General features: G+C 31.1%; 1 protein-coding gene across 1 annotated transcript; it reads left to right on the top strand.

Annotated features, from left to right (window-relative positions):
* LOC139522978 (uncharacterized) lies at window positions 1-15,111 on the top strand. Its single transcript, XM_071316672.1, has 6 exons — window positions 1-198; window positions 3,670-3,876; window positions 4,452-4,571; window positions 4,782-4,883; window positions 5,370-5,462; window positions 10,094-15,111. Exons 2-6 carry the CDS (start codon window positions 3,690-3,692, stop codon window positions 10,576-10,578), a joined length of 987 nt encoding a protein of 328 aa, XP_071172773.1. The 5' UTR covers window positions 1-198; window positions 3,670-3,689; the 3' UTR covers window positions 10,579-15,111.
* Window positions 15,112-25,963: the final 10,852 nt, after the last annotated feature.

Raw genomic sequence — 25,963 nt, 5'->3', positions numbered from 1 at the left:
ACCTTTGAGGTCAGTAAGCGACTTTTTCTTAGCACTAACAAAAGCTCTGGGTCCGGCACTGCTGAAGAAGAGAGAAAGTATGCCCGTTTCCGTAAAATAATAATCTTTCCGTCTTTGTTTCTGAGATTTTACACTTACAGTGGCTTCCTGTTTTTTTGTTTTGTTTTGAAGAGGAAAATTTTGTAATTTTCGATTCAGGTTAATATCCTTGTATGATAATAATCACACTATAGTCTTTTATGATTTAGGAAGTACATATGTTTTCAATTAAATAATACTATTCTATTCTACCATATAGTGACCGCCTTCAACAAATTGAAGATTATGTCACAGGAGGAAACTTACAAGACATAGATTGGAAAAATGTACAATTTTTAAAAAATAGGAAAAATTTAAAATTTAAAATGTTTTGTATAATAAAGTAAGATGTTGTAATTGAGTTAATATTGATGCTTTGAAATTGAAGATTTGAAAGAGTCGACTGAAGTGCAATTTACAATGTTGTCCGGTAGTTTGTTCCAGTCGGTGATAGTTCTTGGAAAATATGACTCTTTTCTGTACTGTGTTTTGCAGGATGGAATTTGGAAGCTGTTCGAATTTGTATGTCTTGTTTGTCTTTTTTGTGGAATTAATTTATTTTGTTTAGGGATTGCAACCTTTTCGTGTTCAATTTTGTAGAGCATTACCAATCTGGAGTCTTTTCTTCTGTCAGAGAGACTGCGCCATTCAAGATGTTGTAACATGTTACCAACGCTTGAGGTGTTTCTGTATTTGTTGGTAACAAAACGCGCAGCCCTCCTTTGAACTTTTTCAATGCTATCTATGTCTTGTTGTAAGTATGGATCCCAAACAGAGCAAGCATACTCTAGTGATGGTCTTACTAGGGACTTATATGCTTGCTCTTTAATGGATGTTGAACTTATGTTCAGGTTCCTCTTTAGAAAGCCTAGTGTGCTATTAGCTTTCTTGCATATGTTGTTAATATGCACATCCCATTTAAGGTTTGAACTGATGGTGACCCCCAGATATTTTGCTGTTGTTACATGTTCTAAAGAATGATTGTGTAATGTGTAGTTAAATGTGATTGGTTTTTTATTTCTGGTGACTGAAATTACATTACACTTATCTGGGTGGAATGCCATTTTCCAGGTAGTTTCCCACGATGCCAGTTTGTCAAGATCTTTTTGTAGTGTTAATGCATCGGAGTTTGATTTTATTGCCAAATAAACTATTGTGTCGTCTGCAAATAAACGTACTGTAGATGTTAGACCAGATGGAATGTCATTAATATAGAACAAGAAAAGACTTGGTCCAAGAACTGACCCCTGTGGAACCCCTGACTCAACTGCAACATACTCAGATTTTTCCCCCTCTAGAACTACTGCCTGTTTGCGATTGCTAAGAAAATTTTGTATCCAGTAATTTAATTCCCCCTGTATCCCGTAATGATGAAGCTTATTAGTTAAAAAAGAATGTGAAACTTTATCGAATGCTTTAGAAAAATCCATGACCAAAATATCTGTTTGTTTACCATTTTCCATGTTTAGTGAGACATCGTCTATAAATTCTAATACTAGAACACACCCGCGAAATCGCGGGCATCTACAGCTTGTGAACTGTTGTAGGATGATTTTTTGTAAAAGATATTATGTATGGAGAATTACATAAAAGGTATCAAAATCCCTCTCCCTTTTTCCAAAGTCCAATATTTGTTTCCTTTCTGTTAAATTCAAATATATTCGTGTTTCTGGCCTACGACCACAATTATTCTTCTCCTTTGGCTTGCTACAATGCTTCATTTGGTAAAAGTCAAATCAAATTAAAAATTTGCACTGTTTCAAACATGAAATAAATGTAACTGCTTATATATAGACCATTATTAGTCTAAAAAATATGATTGTATGACAATTCAGCAGTGCTTTTTTTCTTTGAGAGCCTTGTTAACCATGTTAACATGCCAATGGTAGGATTTGAATCATGTAAAAATTACTATTACCCACTAAGACTAATTTGAGGGGTTGTCGGAGGGGTCCTGATCCCGAAATCCTGGGCTTAAAACCATGAAATTCCGAGATGCAGAATGTAAAGAAATTCATATCCCGAAATCGAAAAAATATATTCCCCGATCCCTTAAGGATAAATCCCCAAATCCCGAGCCTAAAAACACCTGATCCCGACACCCCTCTCTATCTCTACCTTACTTTCATTTTTGCCAAATCTCTATTTTCCCTTTTAACAATAAACTTGTATGCCCCAATTATGGGCATTATGTTTTCTAGTCTGTGCATCCGTGCGTTCGTTTGTTCGGTCGTTCGTCCGTCTGTCCCACTTCAGGTAAAAGTTTTTGGTTGAGGTAGTTTTAGATGAAGTTAAGCATGTTTTACTTATTTTAATATATATATATATGCAAGTGGTATGACCCCTTAAATAGTAAACATTTCAAAGAAAACAGTAAACAGAATCAGGGACTTTCTATACTAACATAGAAATTCTCTTACAGACAGAGAGTGTATATATATTAAAGTAGTATAATCGTAGTTTACATCATGTAGATACATGTAAACGCGAAAAATATTTGTACTCTATAAGGAGGTATAATAGTTGTGATTCTTGCGATCTAAACACCATGATATGGAGATCTAGAACACTCTGATTGGCGTATCTATTTTTCATTTTTGTTATCTATCATACGATTGGTTGTTTTTGTGCATGTTTCAAACCGGATGTCTTATCTATGACTAAAAGACAGTCTGATGACGGATCATATCCAGACTCCTTTTTTGTTGTTTTTCTCCCAAAATAACTCAATCTGAATAATCATAAGAATGGATGACAAATGTGACTATGCATTTTACCTATAGGACACAGAGGCAGGATGATTGATTTATTGTGGAAGGAAGAGAAGAGAAGCGACACAAAACATGAGGTCTCCTGGTTTAATAGTATAGATGTTATAACCTTTATTCAGTGAGCTCATGAAAAAAACCTGGCGTGTTTCTGTTTCACTGTTGTACTGAGACTACTATAAATGTGTTATAGTAGTCTCAGTGTTGTATAAAGACTGAGTTTCAAAATTATTGAATTTAATAGAATTACACAACAGATAAGGTTTAGTAAGGACCACAGATTGAGGGCACTATAACATGTATATATCATGTACATACCTGTGGAAGCTACTATTTTTTTTACATCCAATCGTAATAATTTTTAAGGTTTTAGTCACTTTAAAAGAGTTACTTTTAATTATTAAATGATATGATCAAATCGGCCCTAATACCATGAATACGGATAAATAAGTATGTGCAATACTAAAAATGTTCCACTGTCCATATAAATCAAAAGATAATATTGCTTTTCGAACAGGGCAAATGCTAAAAAAACAGGGCCAATACGGAAAAAGCCATATTGGCCCATGGGCTAATACGGGACGTTCAATTTTCTTACGCCATAACTTAACTTTGGTGGTTCATAAAATTATTATGCATGATTTACCATATACATTGTACATGTAATTTTACTTTGACCTGTGATTGTCAAATTTTTATACATTGTGACTTGGATTTAGAGTTGTCTGATTGGCACTCATTCCACATTTCCTTATTTATATTTTTTTGTACATGGTCTAAGTACAACGAAGTACACATGGTACATGTATATTTCTCTTTTCAGTTTAAATGTCATGTTAGAAGATGCCTAACTGTTCTGTGTGTTTAGATTTAGTGAGGGTAGCCACTTGCTGTGTGCCATGTGGCCATATTTTTTGTTATTCCTGTATCCATCGTTGGATATCTCGTTCACCAGACACAAAATGTCCACAATGCAGAGGAAGTATACACTGTATACAGAAAGTTATACTGGAGGCCAATGAATCAGCAGGTATGACCATGATGAGTATTTAGATGTTGCATCTTATTTTCATGAAATTGGCTTACTAAAACATGAGTTTTATTGTGATATTTTGACAGTACAAAATAAGCATACACATGTAACTCAGCCTCAAAACATGCAAAATAAGCATTAAAAATTTGCAAGATAATGATGTACATTGTAGTAACTGTTTTCTTTTTTAGATATATATATTGTAGTACAATTAAAAAATGTATACATTTTTGTTTGTGTACATTAAGGTTTCATTTAGTTTGTGGATGATTTTTTTTGGTTAAAAGTAAGATTTGATTTAGTTATTTTACTTTCAAGACTTTAATCAATATTTATACCAATAAAAACAATACTAGTTTTCAATTGATACATCTTTTTATTTCACTTTACAACAATGCTTGAATAAAAGAAATCCGTTTAAATAGTCTTTTTTTTTTTTAACACAACGAAAATGAAAAGATTCTACATGTACAAGGTATATATACATTTTGTATCAATTTGCTGTAAGACTTAGTGTCAAAGTGATTGTGTCTCATACATGTATATATACATATTTATTTTACTGATTTTAGAATTAACAGAGGAAGATTTACAAGATCCATGGAGTCATTCAGACTGGGACAATATGCTATTATCAGTATTAAATATTTGGAAGACAAGTCCTGTAAAGCGAGTCTGTGATCGTGTCAAAGGTACATTATATTCATTATGAAAAGGTACTCTTTTATTCATATTTGGACAAGCCTACCAAAACGACCCTAGAGCTTGTGAATTAAACTCCTATGAGACTGAATATTTTTTTTATTCTTTTTATGATTGATTCCCATCATGTGATCCTGCCTTCATGGTGATTGTGACCATATTGTATTTTATAGCTTAAATTTTTAATTCTTTTTTTTCAGACCGTACCCAAAGCAATACCTATGCAAGAAGTTTTATGGATGGATGTGCACAAGGTTACCAACACTGTTCCAACTTATTGGGGGAATTTCAACGAGTGGATGGTAATTATAAAATAAACTTTTAGAAATTTAAATTTAGTTCTTAATCCACATACCTTTTTTTCTAGAACAACTTTCTTATAAAAGTCATCAAATAAATTGGGTGAATGACACAAAAGATCAAATGTAATTTAAATTAAGAGTTGTTGGTACCCGTTCTGTAACTATTTTTGTTAAACATGTTAAAGTTGTATCATGTTATATTTAATGTTCATTCTCATGAAGCTTGTTAGTTAAATCGAGCAATATGCAATTGATTTCAACATTTGACAGTTGTTTAAATAATAATAAGAATATCCAATTGAACTGATATGTAAGTGAGAATTTTATAATTGTTGCAAAGAAAAAACAGCACATATATCTAAAATGAGTATTACTTTGTTTACACACTTGTATTGTCTTGTTAATTGTGCAATGTGCACAAGTCAAACTTACACATGCACTTTGAATTAAACTACTGTAAAAATTATTATCTTATAATTTGTTTAGGTGATATAGAAGATAAAGCAGAATGGTTAAAGGATAAAACTGTGTTTTACTTGGACATTTTGAAAACAAGAGCAATTAATCATCCCAGAATAGGTAATAGATTGGTATCTGTTATGTGTATGTGCTTTATGTATTTGTCCAAGAAATGATAAGGACTAGTTAGATATAGTAGACTGGTAAGATGTGGTATGAGTACCAATGAGACAAATATCCTTCCAAGTCACATATATATATAAAAGTAATAGGTACATATGTTTAGGTGAACATTTTTTTTTTAAGTCAAACCTTATTTGAAATACAAAATATGCATGTGAGGTAAGCATTATTGGTTTGAGTAATTAGTAGTTTGTTATAACACTTTCTGTAGAAAATAAATGAGTTCAAATGAGTTGTGATGACATTGCTTAGCTTAAATATGCATAGATACTTATGAATTTTGAACAGTATGTCTTGCACCCAAAAATTACCTACAGTAAGCCCAGAGAGTATGTAATCGCGAACTCTAATCACCAATTTCCGAGTGTAGCGGTGTGACACCGCGAATCACGGATTACACTCCCAATTTCCTCCAAAGATTCCCTCCCAACACCGCGTGGCTGTTTATTGGTTTATTGCCCATCGGATGAACTGAAAATTAATGACGCGTGACAACATCATCGGATTAGCCAGATTTATTACCTTTGTACATTTAATCGATCTTGATTGCACCTGTGTGCTTTAAAATACGTTATTTAAATGTCCTTTCATTGTCAGATAAAAGTGTGACATTTTTATTTAAAACAAGATAATTATTCTTTTATGTATATGCACATGTCATTGTCATATGACATACAACGTACAAACGTATAATAATACGAATTAAACACTTATTTTGTATTTACATTATAGTCCGATCAGGTCATAATTTTTGTTTTTTCAACAAAGATGATTTTACCACAATTAGAACCTTTTATGACCTACTCAGTGAGCAATATTCGGTTTATTAATAGTTCAATATCATATAATTAATATCAACTGGCTTATAACAAAATGATGTTTTTTTTACTGTAATATGTCCAATCTTAATTAAACACAAGAGTTAATTTATCAGATCAACAAGTGAACTCTGTTACTTTCAATTTATTTTGAAATGTAAAATATTATGTTTCACCAACTCGGTAGATTACCGACTTGAAATATTTAAATTTAAAAAAGAAACTGTAAAGTGACAAATAGTTTTGTATGCAATGTGGCAGCCCTATATTCATAAATACTGGGATACATTCGCCGCCCAGACACAACACAATAATCACAACCTTTAAATATTTAATTATATTCAATTCAATATTTTTTTTTTTTATTTGCGTCTCACCTTATGTATAAAATTACACAATACATTTATAAAAGATACATTTTGTATACATAAGCCAATCTGTACAGATTTATGAGAGACGATAATCACTTAAAAGAATATGTATATGTACATAATAAATATTAAACCTGAATGGTAAAATTATACAACAAAAGTATTTAATTATTATTTACAATATAAAACTTCTCGGCGTCGTTTAAGAATAGAATTACAAGTTTTGGCACATAATCTTATAATATCTTGATTCGAAAATAAAAATACCATTTTCTGACAATCTGTAAAACTATTAGAACCTTTTATGACCTACTCAGTGAGCAATATTCGGTTTATTAATAGTTCAATATTATATAATTAATATCAACTGGCTTATAACAAAATGATGTTTTTTTACGGTAATATGTCCAATCTTAATTAAACCCAAGAGTTAATTTATCGGATCAACAAGTGAACTCTGTTACTTTCAATTTATTTTGAAATGTAAAATATTATGTTTCACCAACTCGGTAGATTACCGACTTAAAATATTTGAATTTAAAAAAGAAACTGTAAAGTGACAAATAGTTTTGTATGCAATGTGGCAGCCCTATATTCATAAATACTGGGATACATTCGCCGCCCAGATACAACACAATAATCACAACCTTTAAATATTTAATTATATTCAATTCAATATTTTTTTTTTTTTATTTGCGTCTCACCTTATGTATAAAATTACACAATACATTTATAAAAGATACATTTTGTATACATAAGCCAATCTGTACAGATTTATGAGAGACGATAATCACTTAAAAGAATATGTATATGTACATAATAAATATTAAACCTGAATGGTAAAATTATACAACAAAAGTATTTAATTATTATTTACAATATAAAACTTCTCGGCGTCGTTTAAGAATAGAATTACAAGTTTTGCCACATAATCTTATAATATCTTGATTCGAAAATAAAAATACCATTTTCTGACAATCTGTAAAACTATTAGAACCTTTTATGACCTACTCAGTGAGCAATATTCGGTTTATTAATAGTTCAATATTATATAATTAATATCAACTGGCTTATAACAAAATGATGTTTTTTTACGGTAATATGTCCAATCTTAATTAAACCCAAGAGTTAATTTATCGGATCAACAAGTGAACTCTGTTACTTTCAATTTATTTTGAAATGTAAAATATTATGTTTCACCAACTCGGTAGATTACCGACTTGAAATATTTGAATTTAAAAAAGAAACTGTAAAGTGACAAATAGGTTTGTATGCAATGTGGCAGCCCTATATTCATAAATACTGGGATACATCTGCCGCCCAGACACAACACAATAATCACAACCGTTAAATATTTAATTATATGGAGAAAAAAAATCATGTGTTTTTTATCCGTTATGATCTGATATTGATCTTTAATTATTTAAAATAAAATTGGATTGGCGCAATCCGTATTTTACTGCTCGTTAAAAGTCCTCGGTGAAATATAAAAAGAAGTATTTCAACAATTTATGAAATAGAATATTTAAATGAAATTATATCGTGTTCTACAAGAAAGAAATATTTAAAAAAAAATGTGGATCGGATTTTTACGATCGACAAATTATCACAGAGGATCTCTACCAACGCCCATCAGGAACTGAACGACATGCATCATGTTTTCATCTACCATTAATATATAGTGTTGACTATGGATGTATAAATAATGTCCGGTTTTATGTCCTCTGTTGACTGAGAAACGTAAAAATAAAAGGCTGATGTTGGTTAATTCAGAAAAGGAATGCAATAATCAATTGTAAAAGTACCTTCTAGAGCCTCAATCTTAACGCACACAAATTTATGTCAATCATTACAAAGCAAGTTTAAACCTTGATTGAATTTTCCCACGGTTATCCAAAAAGGTCACCTGAGTTTACTGTTACATGATACTATTTCCCGCCAAATAAAAATCTCGTGGACAAATTTGGTGTCACTATTTTTAGCATTCAATATTGTGAGCGAAGTCAAGTTCAAGTTCAACTACGCACTGTTGATCACTGAGATGCGTATCGTCTTCCCACGGCAATTAATTGCTTTAAAAATATTTAAAGATCACTGTTCTTACACAAAAGTTTACATTCATTGTGCATATTTAAAATGAGTATTATGCAACGACGAGTTGATGCAGCTATAGAAGTATTCCTGTTGTAGCCAAAATGTATTATTTATCCTAAAGTAATGCTATAAACTAATCGCGAAGAGAAAATGCCGTAGACTTATTAAGCATAAGGAATAGTGAAAAGTATTTTCTTTTTTTCTTGCATATACAAGTTTTAAGACACGTAATTTTCTTTCTCACATTTTATACCTTCAGCGTTAATTTCCATTTATTTTCACGCAAGTATGTCTCTTTTAATTACCGATAAAAAAAACCGAGGTCATAATCAAGTATAGATTTTTTTTTTATAAAACGTTAATGCAATTGAAAGCATTAACAACAACCTTTTACTTTTTAAAACTTTTATTTTGTAATTGTAAAATGGAAATGGCGTAGACTTATTAGCATAACAGATAGTGAATAATATTTTCTTTTTTACTTGTATAAAAAACTTTGAGACGTGTAACTTTTCTTTAAACTACCCTAATGTATTCAGCGTTAGTCTCCGTTTATTGTTACACAATTATATCTCTTTTAGTAAATTAAATATTTATTTACTGATAAAAAACGGAAGTCAAAATCAAATATAGTTGTTTTTAAAAATTGATTTAAATGTACAGAGTAATTAAAAGAATTAACAACAACGTTTTGATTTTTATTTTAATCTTTCATTTGTTTCAAGCAATCAGATATAAACTGATAATCAATAGCCAGGAAATACAATTGTTTAATTACATTAGAAATCTTGCATACCTTGACTGTCGCGTGCCGGCATAGATCAGAAGGATTAGGACAATTAATTACCTGGTGTGACACCGCATCACTCCAGACTGGGAGAGCTGTCGCTAATACAATAAACAAAAGGTAACGGATTTACGCGGAAGTCGGAGGGAATACTCCCAAATTTCACAGAGAATTTAGGGAGTGATGACGGAGTTTCCTGGTGTCACACCAGGAAAAAACTCGGTGTATGGAGTTTGGGATGGCTTTCGCGAAAATTGTACTGTATTACACTCTTATTTTAATTGACCAGCATTCTCAGTTTTCCTGCCAAAGGTCAATGGTTATCTTCATGCAATCAGGCTTATTACACCAATATAAACTGGCCACCACAATATAGCCAATCAATCAATCATGGAAATCTGTTGAAAATTGCAAGACATTTTTTTAAACACTAGTTAAATATCACTAATGTTTATGCATTTAACATGTTAATTGATATTCCATGTGTTTTCTTTTCAGTTGACTTGAGAACAAGATGGAGTAATCTAAATGATGACAAGAAATTCTGGTATAGTGTGTTATTAGTCATTACATTATTCCTATTAGTAGCAGACGTACAAAATGAAAATGGACTCTTCCAATTGGTCACATGGCCTTTATGCAAAACAATGTTGACAGTCGTGTATGAAATGTTACGCGTTCTGTTTTATATTCCTGTTCGTCCCGTATTTGGATTAATCCGATGTGCCATAGAAGTTTTGTGGATTTTAGTTGATATAGTTATCAATACAATTCTCTGTTTGATGAACATAGTTACGATTCTGTTATTACTTCCTGCGAACTTGATGAATAGTTTTGGGATTCTGATTCCCAGTTTAGCAACAAAGGCAAAAATGTGTCTACCAGTGGTAATGTTATTGTATGTCTTTGTGCCAAATTTCCAGCTTTGGTGTCGAAGAATGTTGGTCCGACTTCAGAGGAATGTTCAGGCTCAGGAAAATTAGAATATGCATAGTCTTTGTAAATGAGTGAACATGATAAAAAAAGAATAGAATATTTTTATACCTGTTTAAAATATATTTGATAAAACATGATAAACGATGTAAAATATTTTTACTTACAAATAGGAAAAATGTTGTAGAGAAAATTTAAAAGGGTTTTGAACATAAATAACAGTTTTAAGAATTTAAGTAAAAAAACAAGTTCTGCATATATCATGTATATATAATGCTCAAATAGAAAGATGAAATTGTTAATTATAGACATATTATAAATTTTGATAACTTTATTACTTACTGTAGGGTGTTTTACTAATACCTAAAAGAATACTAGGATGCCTACATTGTTTTATTTCTTTATTCTAGTATTAACTCAGACAACAAAGCAATGTGCATATATGCAAATGGATTTGCAGTTTACTCTTCCTGGAATACACATTTTGTCCTTTTAAAATTATTAGATATCGATGGCATTTGTCATTGAACCATTTACAAACTACACATTTTTTTTGTTATTTTTTTCTTTTGGGGAGGAACAAGGAAGGGGGGAATTTCATTTATAAATCCTGTCTTTGACATTATTTGTGCTTTAGGCTCATGCATGTTTTAATTAAGCATTAGATTTTCAAAGTGTTAAGAAACATTTTGAAAAATTATCAAGCATCATTGCTCTTTTTACTAGGAAAAAACTCATTACCATATACATAATATGCCAAGTCTGAACAAATCACTTCAATGATCAACATTGAAAACAATTTTTTTTTGAAATGCATGACTTTGAAGACGCACTTTGAAAATCACAGTTGTGGCTTGAATATTGTTTTATAGCATATCAAACCTTTCATTTTATGAAGCATATCAATTCTCCAGCTTGTATAAGGCATATCAAAGCTTCCACTCATATGTGTTTTCAAGTTCCAATTTAAATATGAAAAATCCTAAAGTTTTTATGGTACCGTTTGAAAGATAAATAAAATTGTAAACAGGATGAATTAAAACTTGTCTTTTAAAATTAATTCATAAGAACCAACATGATTAAATAAATAATAATTAAGGGGCACAATAAGATTTGTGTTTGGGTTTTTCACCCTCTACCAAATAAAGGATTGAAGTCTAGATATATATATATATATAAATTGAATTTCAAAGGATAAATATCTTGCAAGTATCTTGAATGAAATTTGTTGAAAGAAGGCAAGGTGAATGTTATTTGATTTTCTTGAGCAATATTGATTACAACACATCACTTTTTATCAAAGGAAAGTGGAAAACAAATGCCTAGTTTCTGATGTAACTCACAGTATTATGTGTACATTTACTACAAAGCTGTTTTGTAAAATAGTTTAACATCCTATTTGTCTAACCTATGTGAGATAAATATATATGCATAATAAAAAAAATGAATAATATTTTTAAGATGTAAAATTATTTTTTTTCTATGTTTTTTTGTATATATAGCCTTAAGCTTGAACATGTAGATTACCTTTTAAATATCAATATGTAAAATTAACCTACATATCATATGGCCTCATTTACACAAATGTGAACCTTAAAACATTGATCTGTTCTAATTTAGTACTAAGGTATATGTAGATATGGCTCTATTAAATATTGATCTATTAATTTGAGAAAAGGGCACACATGATGTGACATTGTGGAAAAAGAACTATATATAGGGAGACATAATGAATGTCATTTTATTTCCAGCATTAAACTGTGTTATTAAGTATACCAAGAATATAATGAACTCAAAAACAAAGTATTCTTTGAAAAAAGAGTATTTAATATATGCATGTTGAAGAACCATTGCATATGCCCTTTAATGAATGGAATGTATTGGCAGGTAGGCAATACATGGACATAATAAACATCATCTGATAGGTAACATTTATTGGCAGTTATATGAAAAAGACTATAAAGATAGACTATTGTATACATGCTAACTTACATAAGCTGTCAATCAAAGCATGCATGATCTCATTTGATACCGATGCAGTTGAAAACATTTGTTGTATTATTTATCATGTTTATTGACTTTTTGTATTTTATGTGCAAAAAAAAACAGTGTTTTACTGTTGGTTAGAATATGTTTGAACAAATTTAACATGATATAAAATGCATTACTTTTTTGTATTTGATTTACAGTTGTGTAAATTAAGATTTTCATGCACATACACATGTAGTATAGAAAAAATATATATATAAAGATTCTACCACAGCATCATTGATGTGTGATACAATATTTATCCACTTGAGACAGTTTAATTTTCCAATTTAAAATGGGAGGCTCGCAGAGCGTTTTAAATATTTAAAATTTAACTGTCAAGAGTGGATAAATATCGTATTACACGAGATTTGGTAGTGGAATCTGTTTCCCTTATGATTTGTAAACAAAATTCAGGCAAACTCATTCCTTCTTTTGATCTGCACAAAAGATGTGTTGTTTTTAAGCGATGTCATCAGACACGACGTCAAAATAGGAAATTCAGAGGAAAACAAGAAAACTTGACGTCATTATCGAATTTTAACCAATGAATAACTGAGATCAAATGAACCACACATTGATTAAATAAGAATAATCAACATGTTAGGAAAAGGATAAATTGGTTAAGAATAAGAGAAATATAAACCTATACATTAGCTCATACAATTTTTAATAAATACATATCCCAACTTTAAAATGGATGGAATGTATTACATGTAGCCTCCAGCTACACAATCCAACTATATCCTTTTATAGCCAATACCAACTCTTCATATCAAGCCACAGTTGACCCTTCATATCATAAAAAGTCAAAGATCAAAAAGTTGATGTTGAATAGAACAGTTATAACCTTTTAATTGAAGGTGGTACATACGACATTACAGGGAGATAACTTCATTAAAATCCGCTGATGTTTAAATCACATTCTATTGATAAGGAAATATTGAGCTCCTCATTGAACAAAATAAGTGTTTGTCAAACTGCTATATATCCAATAACATTTTTACAACAAATTATGTGGTTCAATTTTATAAATTTTTTTTCTCGAAAAGTCAAAGTAAATATTTGGTCAAAATTTTATGAAAATTAAACGAGCTAAATTGATTTTAATGAAGGTCTTCTGTATCATTGTAATCCAGGTTAAGGTATTCTGTATCATTGTAATCCAGGTTAAGGTATTCTGATGTCATGAGTTGCATCATATTTGACTTGTGAGGTAATACAATGGAGCTTCTGTTGTCAGCCTGGAATAAGAAATGTATGGAAGATGTTTTACTTTTATCCATCTTCAACTGTCCCAAAATATAAATACTTGCATCTTTATATTCTGTTAAAAGAATTCTGATTCAGTATTGATAGTATATAATAAACTATATGATCCTGAAAATATTCTTTATTTGTTTTTTCTATGGTAATTATACATAACTCACTGATTCTCAATTTAAAGGACAGCATAAGGGGAGACAATCACTCATCCATTGTAGGTACCAGTTTGCATAAGAATGAGCAGCCAAACACACATGAAGTAGTAAAAACAGGATCAAACCTCATTATGTGAAAACTATAAAAAGCTTTAATAACTTTTTGCTTCAATAAGCATTCATTGACTTTTACAACAAACTTTGTTCATATTATTATATTTTTTAATGAAAGAATTCAATCATTATGTAAAATTGTATCTTAACATACATGACATAAGATTTTGTATTTACACATACAGTGCCCTGCAGTTTGTAAATTATTAATTTGGGCTTTGAAAGGCAAATTTTCCATAATCATCTCTGACTCTCACCAGGTTCAAAAATGTGTGGAATGATGGCTAGTTATTGTATTTGATCCATTATTAATGCATGTGAAGGAATTTTTAAGAACTTGTTTGTTGTTTGAATTTTTTAGAAATATGAATGCTTATATACTTTAACTGTCTAACACAGGGTTATTGAAATTAAAAGTAAAAATGCTACAGGGTTTAATATATAGGTGTGTTATCTTTGTGATGTTTTGCTTATTATAGGTTTGATAAATGTTCTTGATTGTATCCAAATTAAATGCTTTAGGAAAGACATTCTCTTTTGATCAAATAAAGGATACCTTTAGTTATAGAACCCAATTAACAAATTGGGGTTGTAAAGTGTTTATTTATTTTTTTAACATTAAGAAAATATTCAGTAACGTTATCAGTAAGGGCAGGAGGTATAATTTTTCAGGTTAGCTTTCAGCTTTTTTAATCCATATTTTTTGACAACTTTTTGAATGCTTGAAACCGGCTTATAAAAAAGTGTCTTTTTAGGATGAAGATAACAAATATTTACAATAAATGCAGCTTTCATTTAACAGATATATATGATAAAATCAGTTTACAAATACCTTCAGAAAGAAAGGTAACTTATTTAGATTAAAAGAGTGAATGTTGATATGACAAATATGTAATTTATTATTTTCTGCTTTTTGATATTTTTTAGCAATATAATTAATAACCTGTTGATTCCAATCCTTTGTTGTTTTTTCTATGCATTTTGTATTAACTTTTAAATAAAAACATTAAAAATAAATAACTTGCTGTTGTCTTTTCTGTTTTGTAGTGTTTTCTGTATATAAATAAGCATACATTACCAAAGAAGTATGTCAAGGTCACAGGAAAAGGTCAACACATGAAATATTAAGTTTTACAAATAAGAGGAAGTCAGTACATGTCTATTGCTCAGAATTCCCTGTTATACAAATTAGGAGGAAGTCAGTACATGTCTATTGCTGAGATTTCCCTTTTATACAAATTAGGAGGAAGTCAATACATGCTCAGATTTCCCTATAATACAAATTAGAAGGAAGTCAATACATGTCTATTGCTTAGATTTCCCTGCTATACAAATTAGGAGGAAGTCAATACATGTGTATTGCTCAGATTTCCCTGTTATACAAATTAGGAGGAAGTCGATACATGTCTATCGCACAGATTTCCCTGTTATACAAATTAGAAGGAATCAATACATGTCTTTTGCTCAGATTTCACTGTAATACAAATTAGGAGGAAGTCAATATGTGTCTATTGCTCAGATTTCCCTGTTATACAAATTAGAAGGAATCAATACATGTCTATTGCTCAGATTTCCCTGTAATGCAAATTAGGAGAAAGTCAATACGTGTCTATTGCTCAGATTTCCCTGTTATTGTGTTAAAGTGTTAATAAGGGGACATGCTTCCTTTTCACTTTCCACATTCAATTGATCAGAAAAAAGTTTTCCAAGAATGTGTTTTTTGCAGATAGTATTTGTGACTGTTCATTAATATTTGGTCATTATAAATATCATTGTTAAGAATATGTTAGCCATATCTTGTATCAAAGAACTCTCTTCGTGCATCTCGGTTTGTTAAAAGTTTTCTGGTTGTTGTGCGACCTTCCCAGTATTCAAACTATAAAAATTTTGTCACCAGGATAAAATAAAATATCTTGATCTATTTCATGAGAAATGCATGTTCATTCAAAACGTGTCACAGTTGGACCTCAAATTGCATACTAAATATTTTACTCTATAAAACTTTATGGCAGCAAAAAATACAAAAGTTTCAACCGTTTAATATTTTAATTTATTAACAAAACAATTACAATGCCGTTGATTGTTCTACACGTATTAGAGAGGCAAGGATTGTTCTTGAGGTAGAAATTTCTCAAAATCAATATTTCACTGATATGCATGTAGCATAAGATCTTAAATAAAAATAAAGTAACTATATCTGACATACATCATAAACCTAGATATGACAAATAATAAAATTATACATTAATTCTAAATCTCTTTGTTTTAAAACAGCAAAAACATGTGTTTATCTTCTATCTAACTAAAATTATGAACTAGATATGACAAATAATAAAATTACATATACATTAAAAAATCTGTGTTAATTTTGGTAATTCATTTCTTGCAACATTTTAAAGCAATACAACCTGTTTTAAATTTTTACAAAATTTTATAAACATTAATACCTAATATTACCTAATAACATATACTTTCATAACTTATAAATCATGTTTCTTTAAGGTAAATTAACAAAACCAGCCGTAATAAATAGAATACTGTAAATTGAACATAGATCTATAAAATATCTCAATGCTGCTTAATAATATGCATACAAATACTTAAATTTGCATTTTAATATATCTATATCTATATAATTTGTAGGATCCTTTACTATAGATAATTGAGCTGATCTGTAACAATAACATCTCCATGCTTTATATATCATGTACTGTAGTACGACGCATGATTAAAACTGACGAGGAAAGGTAAGACACGGCCACCGAAAGCTTAATTATTGTGAAGTCCAAGTGGTCGTGTGGTCTAACGGGACGGCTACAGTGCAGGCGATTTGGTGTCACGATATATCAGTAGCATGGGTTCGAATCCCGGTAAGGGAAGAACAAACTTGCCGTTTAAATTTTATCCGAATTTGAAGCTTAAAGGTAACGTGATAACCACCAGTTTGTAAGTTGTCATTTGTATGACGTCACGTTTAGTTACAACGTCTTTGCGCAAAAATCATTCATGAAGATTTTCGGAATTTTTTTGTATGTCAAAAATTTATACATTTTTTCAAGCTCTAACGTATTATTTCTTCTTGTAATGCATTATAATCGGAATAACAGTACTGTAGTTGAAGAGTTGCCACCATCAATTTTGATTTGACGGTCGCAAATGTCCGTTTTACTGTCTCCGCTACACGTCGCCAGTTAAACTGTATTTGCGACCGTCAAATCAACAATTGACGGTGGCAACTCTTCAACTACAGTACTGTTATTAAATATCAATACATTTCGTAAAAAGGGCAAAAACTTGACCGGAAGCCTCCATTGTATATAAATTATGAAGTCAAAATTTCAACTTTGAACTAAAATTCACAAAAAAATATAAAGCCCAGTCAAAATCGTGAACAGGATTCTTAAAGACAATTTAATAACAGATAATATGATATAAAATAAACTATAAATACATTAGATAAAAAGGGCAAAAACTTGACCGGAAACCTCTCATGTAGAAATAAAGAAGTCAAAATCTCAACTTTGAACTTAAATTCACGAAACCATATATAACACGGTCATCTCTGATGAGATATTTAAAGACAATTTATTAACAAATGATTTGGAAAAAAATAATTAGTAATGCATTCAGCAGAAAGGGCGAAATATTGACCGGTAGCCTCCCTTGTATAGAAGAAGATGTATATAAAATTGAAAATGGAAATGGGGAATGTGTCAAAGAGAAAACAACCCAACCAAATAAAAAACAACAGCAGAGGGTCACCAACAGGTCTTCAATGTAGCGAGAAATTCCCGCACCCGGAGGCGTCCTTCAGCTGGCCCCTAAACAAATATATACTAGTCCAGTGATAATGAACGCCATACTAATTTACAAATTGTACACAAGAAACTAAAATTAGAATAATACAAGACTAACAAAGGCCAGAGGCTCCTGACTTGGGACAGGCGCAAAAATGCGGCGGGGTTAAACATGTTTGTGAGATCTCAACCCTCCCTCTATACCTCTAACCAATGTAGAAAAGTAAACGTATAACAATACGCACATTACAATTCAGTTCAAGAGAAGTCCGAGTCTGATGTCAGAAGATGTAACCAAAGAAAATAAACAAAATGACAATAATACATATATATCAACAGACTACTAGCAGTTAACTGACATGCCAGCTCCAGACTTCAATTAAACTGACTGAAAGATTATGATTTCATCATATGAACATCAGGCACAATCCTTCCAGTTAGGGGTTTAGTATCATACCATCATAACATATATGAGAAGAACATAACCCGTGCCATGCCAACAACTGTTTTTAGAATAAATGTGTTTAGTTCCGATGCAAAGACCTTATCAGTGACTGTATATATAAATATATGCCTATAAATAGCAGCACATGACATACAAATCTATGGGAGTGTGGATTAATCAGTACAGAGATTAATTCAATTACACAAATAAAATTATAGATTGCCTAACAATGTAATGTTAACATACTATTTAGTATGTAAATATAAGAATGTTTAAAATATTTACAAAATGATGAAAATAAACGCAATATTTCGCTAGACCAACTAGCTTTATCAAGCGTGCATCTATCCAGGTGAAATCGGATGTAGATGATAAGAAACTTTTGCAGCTAAACGTCTATGTTGCACTGAACTGCCTTTGAAAGAAGAAAATTTTGCAGCTCAATGTCTATGACCTCTTGCATTTAGCTGCTTTGAAAATAAGAAAATTTTGCAGCTCAATGTACATGTTGCACTTGGATTTAGCTACCTTAAAAATACATAATTGGTAGTTGAAGTTAGCAACGTCCATTGGCCAATATTACGGGATAAAAAGGACGATGCTTTGTTTTAAATTATTCTTTATCTTTCCTGTATCTTTTTTCGTCTTTTTCGTTAAGACCATCAGGTTCTAAAGTGTGAAGTTGGTGGATCCAAAAGTTTTACATTGTTAGGCAATCTATATATAGACGCTGCTAGATTAAAACTGACGTGGATCCAAAAGTTTTACATTGTTAGGCAATCTATATATAGTACGCCGCTAGATTAAAACTGACGTGGAAAGGTAACACACGGCCAGCGAAAGCTCTTTTTAGAGAGCCCAGGTGGTCGTGTGGTCTAGCGGGACGGCTGCAGTGCAGGCGATTTGGTGTCACGATATCACAGTAGCATGGGTTCGAATCCCGGCGAGGGAAGAACCAAAAATTTGCGGAAGCAAATTTACAGATCTAACATTGTTGGGTTGATGTTTAGACGAGTTGTATATACATTATGTACACAGCCATGTATCATCATCATTGATGGCGATCCGATGGATACATCTGTTGTAGGGTTGTCACTGACTCAGACGTACTTATAAATATAATTATTTTCTGTGACTGTATCTTACATTAATATGTAGGATCCTTTACTATAGATAATTTAGCTGATCTGTAACAATAACATCTTCATGCCTTATATATCATGTACTGCAGTACGCCGCTAGATTAAAACTGACGTGGAAAGGTAACACACGGCCAGCGAAAGCTCTTTTTAGAGAGCCCAGGTGGTCGTGTGGTCTAGCGGGACGGCTGCAGTGCAGGCGATTTGGTGTCACGATATCACAGTAGCATGGGTTCGAATCCCGGCGAGGGAAGAACCAAAAATTTGCGAAAGCAAATTTACAGATCTTACATTGTTGGGTTCAGGTTTAGACGAGTTGTATATATATAGAGAGTCTATACGAATCTACCAACCAGTAAACTTAATAGGTATTGGATCATCAAAATTGACAATACTACACAAACAGGAAAAATTATATGAGTCTGAAAGATTGTGTAACAATACCGATAAATAGATGGAAAACAAAACACTAAAAAGTGTTGAATATCATTGCACAAAGATGGAAAAACTGAACAGATGATATAAATTATACAATAATTGCAAATATTTCGGCTCAACAAATGGCCTTCTTCGGTGACAAAAGTTTTAACAATAATGAGATATAATGTATAAGGTGTAAACATAGATCACTAATAATACAGGTAAGTTTTGGTCGATTGATTTTAATCCAAAATCCTGAATATAATAATATAAACACTAGACTGTAAATTTAATTATTTCTTTCTATTGATTCCATCTGGATGGAGGACACCCAGTGTTTTTATCCAAAACCTCTCCCGATTTTCTCTTTGCCTATGTTGCCATGTACAATCCTGTTCGATCACAAGGATCTTCATGTGATCAAAATCTTTCAGATTGTGATCTGGTAACCTGAAATGTTGACTGACAGGAATATACGGTTTTTTTGTGAGGTCACTCCTGTGGCCATTGAGGCGTTTGTGAAATGGCTGCATAGATTCACCAACATCTTGGAGACCACATCTAAAAAGAAGGGGATATAAACACAAAAACATCAAAAATAGTTTTCGAAAAGCGGAATCCATCCCCAGAAGCAGTCTGCTAACTTACAAAGATAAACAGAAAAGTAAAAGAATCCCATGTGTGCTCACCTACCATCCATGCCTGAGAAATAGTTTCAAGACCATTCGTGATCATTGGACAGCAATCGAGAAACATTCGAAGTTATCCAAAATCTTTCCTGAGCCTCCCATGATTGCCTTCAAACAACCTAACAGCCTGAGAAATATACTTGTCCGTGCTGAACTTTCCAAACCTAACCATACTGTAGGTAATTGTCAGCCTTGTGGGGATAAGCGCTGCAAATGTTGCAACCAATTGCAGCATTCATCAACATTTCACAGTAAGACCACAGAAAAGACATACAAGATCTTCTGCAATGTCAACTGCAAAAGCTCAAACGTGATTTACGTTCTTGAGTGTCCTAGATGTGGTCTCCAATATGTTGGTGAATCTATGCAGCCATTTCACAAACGCCTCAATGGCCACAGGAGTGACCTCACAAAAAAACCGTATATTCCTGTCAGTCAACATTTCAGGTTACCAGATCACAATCTGAAAGATTTTGATCACATGAAGATCCTTGTGATCGAACAGGATTGTACATGGCAACATAGGCAAAGAGAAAATCGGGAGAGGTTTTGGATAAAAACACTGGGTGTCCTCCATCCAGATGGAATCAATAGAAAGAAATAATTAAATTTACAGTCTAGTGTTTATATTATTATATTCAGGATTTTGGATTAAAATCAATCGACCAAAACTAACCTGTATTATTAGTGATCTATGTTTACACCTTATACATTATATCTCATTATTGTTAAAACTTTTGTCACCGAAGAAGGCCATTTGTTGAGCCGAAATATTTGCAATTATTGTATAATTTATATCATCTGTTCAGTTTTTCCATCTTTGTGCAATGATATTCAACACTTTTTAGTGTTTTGTTTTCCATCTATTTATCGGTATTGTTACACAATCTTTCAGACTCATATATATATATATATATATATATGTAGGACTCTAAAGTGCGATGGTACTCTAAAGTGCGATGGTCACGCTGAAGTGCGATGGTATACGCTAAAGTACGATGGTGTATCACGCTAAAGTACGATGGTGTATCACGCTAAAGTGCGATGGTTGTTTGTTTGCTAAAGTACGATAGAGTCTCACGCTATTTAAAGTGCGATGCATCATGGATCAAAGCATAATGTTAAAGCGCTTAAAACGTTAAATATCACGGATGTTAATAAATTGTCTTTTTGCAAAAGCTAGTATGCTATGGCTTTATTTATAACATACTTACATGTAGGCTTTCATTGATAATGATCCGGTAGGCTTAAGTGATTGTTTCTGAATTTAATAGACTGACCACGTGATAATTATTAAAATGGTAATTTAGGGGTGACAAAAATCTATATATCCTATGTTTGATTTTTTTTTTTAAATTGGGGCGTATCAAATATTTTGATATTAGCGCAGCTTGCAGTTCACATGTAGTCTATCTCTTATGTGAACATCTTCCTAAAAGTCGTCATCGTAACTTACAAATACAAATTTCGTTCATTTATTTGTTTAAATCGTAATTTAAATGAAAGGAAAGTGCAATGTTCTCCGAGCTTTCTCTTTTTTCGCAGCGAGTACAAATACAGGTTGTATTTTCCTACAATGTACAAAATAATGTTTCAGCGGACAATTTATGATTTACGCATGAAAACATGTACTTTTATTTTACCGACTTTAATTTTTAATAAAATCGACAATATTTTAACAGGGACCGACAAAGCACGGTTTGATTTGAATTAAGTAAGGCATGGACGTTTTGTTTAAAGTTTTTAATCAAATATTCTACATTTATTTTTCGGCATGCATGTTCATTTTCTTTTTTATAAACGACTGTTCACGTCATAATCCAAGTACGTTTATTACGTCTATAATTTCGCGGACCATCGCACTTTAGCGTATAGAACCATCGTACTTTGGCGTAGACCATCGCACTTTAGCGTGACCATCGTACTTTAGCATCCCCATCGCACTTTAGAGTCCTACATATATATACAAAAAAAGTTTCTTTTCAAGCAGTGTACAGAATTATATATTAAAAATTAAATACACAAAAAGAGTTTTAAAAGCAGCTTTGTCTAGCGCTTTCATCCATCTTGGGACTTTTCAAGACTATGAACGTCGTTATGGGGAACACAGAAGAATACCGTAAAGAACTAGAGAGAAAATTCATAAAAGTGTTTGACGCCAAGCTTAATGCTTAGTAGTTACATGAACAATAACGTCGCGTCATACTACTAATATGTTACGAACAATGACGTTACGTCATAATACTAATGTGTTCCCCATAACGACGTTCATAGTCTTGAAAAGTCCCAAGATGGATGAAAGCGCTAGACAATGCTGCTTTTAAAACTCTTTTTGTGTATTTAATTTTTAATATATATATATATATATATATATATATATCGTCTAAACATCAACCCAACAATGTTAGATCTGTAAATTTGCTTTCGCAAATTTTTGGTTCTTCCCTCGCCGAGATTCGAACCCATGCTACTGTGATATCGTGACACCAAATCGCCTGCACTGCAGCCGTCCCGCTAGACCACACGACCACCTGGGCTTTCAAAAAAAAGAGCTTTCGCTGGCCGTGTGTTACCTTTCCACGTCAGTTTTAATCTAGCGGCGTACTGCAGTACATGATATATAAGGCATGAAGATATATATATATATTGCAGTCAGCAGGGTTTAAGAACATCCGGTGTTCGACCTGTTAGTCAAATGCGTTTTGTAAAAATATACTTTTTCACTTTTTTGGTTTTTTGGAAAATGTTGTTTGTGCTGTATTTAGACCCCTCTACCAAGAAATTTGATTTACATGCACACGTAAAAAAAAATGCGGTTTTTATCCAAATGCAGAAGTCAAAGTTTCAACTTTGAACTCAAAGCTCTCCAAAAACCACTGGAAGCCTATAGTTGTTAATGTCTGTCATATTGGTCTTTTGTGGATAGTTGTCTCATTGGCAATCATACTACATCTTCTTTTTTATATAATCCCTGCAAAATTTCGGAATTCCATTTTATAACAAATAAACTTATATAAGTTAAGTTTAAACGATTTAGATTGGAAAATATCCAAATTTTGACCGGCACCCCCTTTTAATTGAAAAATAATGACTAAAACTTTAAAATATCAAACTAAAGTCTTCTCACAAGATAGTGATCAATATGCTAATCGGCGTAAAATCTGTTTGGCATAAATCAGTTTTAAACAATTTCATAATTACATCTGGTATTTCATGTATCCTTTTTAAACACGGTACGTTTAAACACTGCTAAGGACTTCATAGTGCACTAAAGGCTTATCATATGCCACTAAGGACTAAAACGGGTGCTGTTACATGAACATTGTTTATATATTATGGTAGAGATTGCATCTTTAATGCAAAAATTCCAAATTTTATATAAAAAAAAGAACCACGGATAAATGAGAATTAAAAAATGTTAAGGCACGTGTCAGTTTTTCTTTGATATTGCCGAAAAATCAGTGAGCCGATGGCACGAATTAACTCACACAACAACTGATAAAAAAATCATAATATTTTTATTTTAGGTATTGAACAATTGTAAGGACTAGGACTAAATATATGTATAATCAAAAATTAAAAGGACACATATTGTAATAGCAAAATGCAGTTTATTTAATTTCATACAGTTTATTAATTATAATGTATGTAGGATCTACTGTCAACAATATGTTATATGCAATTATTGTTTAACTTTTCTATACTTTAAAACTTTTCTCCTTCAATTTTAAAAGCAGGATTTTTCAAATTTACCTCCGGTAATATGTCTAGCAAAGTTCAACTATGAAAATGTCATAAAGTTTGGACAGCTGTCATCGTACGTCAGCATCTTTATTTGTGTCAAGCTATAAGGCACAAACTAGTACCATGGTTACTTTTAATTAAGATCTAAATTAATGTTTATAATGTTATTTTTAAGTTGTTTATTGTTTTGTATTATAGTTAGGAAAATGTAAATAAGAAATTAAGAAATAATTTTAGGTAACGTGTAGTTTTGGCCTGGTTTTGGACCATAACTATATTTATGCATTCTATTTTTTGTTAATAACTTATATAAATTCTTCCGTTATCCTGTTTTGTTTAGCTATGTGAATGAAATCACTAAATATTTTAATAATAAACTAAATACCGTCATAACTTTTATGTTGAAGACAAGATTTTAAATATCTTTATATAAAAAAAGTTAAAAGAAATACAATATTTTATTTTATATGTACATTTATAAGAAAAATGTATCGTCGTAGTTCTCCTCTTATATTTGATTTGTTTCCCTCAGTTTTAGTTTGTAACCCGGATTTGTTTTTTTCTCAATCGAGTAATGAATTTCGAACAGCGGTATACTACTGTTGCCTTTATGTATCGATAATTTTTACAATCAGAAAGATGATTTTTCTTTTAGTCAAATCCCTAAAAAGGTTTGTTATAATACCAAAAAGTGAATATATCAAATATACACTGTCTAAACAAAATAATAAGTTTTACACTGCATTCATAATTTTTAAGATTAAAGATAACCAAATAAGTGTTTCTAAAATGTTATAGGCTCATCTTAATATTTCATCGTTATTTTTAAGTTGTATAATGTTTTGTATTATAGTTAGGAAAATGTAAATAAATATATTTGAAACATAATTTGGCAATTTTGAAATAAGAAATTAAAGAAAAATTATTTTTAGGTAACTTGTAGTTTTGGCCTGGTTTTGGACCATAGCTATATTTATGCATTCTAATTTTTGTTAATAACTTATAAATTCTTCCGTTATCCTGTTTTGTTTTTGTTATCCTGTTTATTTTTTGTAATCCTCTTTGCTGCAGTCAGTTAAAGGTTACTAGAAGTTCAGAAATTAGTATATAACTGATCAAGCCGCTATAAAATTAATAGCGAGTTTCTTGATGTTCTAGGTGAGTCTCTTGGTTTTAAAAATGATTTATATTTAAAATTATTTTCTTTTAATTTTATTTTGAAAAAATAAATAAAGTTTATAAGTTACTAATATTTTAATTCAAAGGTTTAATCTGGCATTAATTATTATTGTTATTATTTGATATTTAATTGGAATTGTTTGTAGTATTTTATTATTGTTTTCAATTTATTGTACTTTGAATTTATATTGTAATTACTTTGATGGTTTGTTTATAAAATAAATAGCGAATTTATGGGTTTATCTATGTTCATGAAATCATTACATATTTTAATAACTAAATAACATCATAACTTTTATGTTGAAGACAAGATTTTGAATATCTTTATATAAAAAATGTTATAAGAAATACAATATTTTATTTAATATGTACATTTATAAGAAGAGGGTATCGATAATTTTTACAATTAGAAAGATGTCTTGATTTTTCTTTTAGTCAAATCCCTAAAAAGGTTTGTAA

Source organism: Mytilus edulis, chromosome 5, assembly GCF_963676685.1.
Source record: "Mytilus edulis chromosome 5, xbMytEdul2.2, whole genome shotgun sequence".
Classification (NCBI taxonomy): Eukaryota; Metazoa; Mollusca; class Bivalvia; order Mytilida; family Mytilidae; genus Mytilus; species Mytilus edulis.
The sequence above is the reverse complement of the archived record's forward strand: the minus strand, read 5'-3'. Positions and strand labels throughout refer to the sequence as shown.

Coding starts and splice junctions, on each gene's coding strand:
- LOC139522978 (XM_071316672.1), top strand. CDS start 3,690: ATGCCTAACTGTTCTGTGTGTTTAGATTTAGTGAGGGTAGCCACTTGC. Junction 3,877..4,451: donor GGAGGCCAATGAATCAGCAG/GTATGACCATGA, acceptor TACTGATTTTAG/AATTAACAGAGGAAGATTTA. Junction 4,884..5,369: donor GGAATTTCAACGAGTGGATG/GTAATTATAAAA, acceptor TAATTTGTTTAG/GTGATATAGAAGATAAAGCA.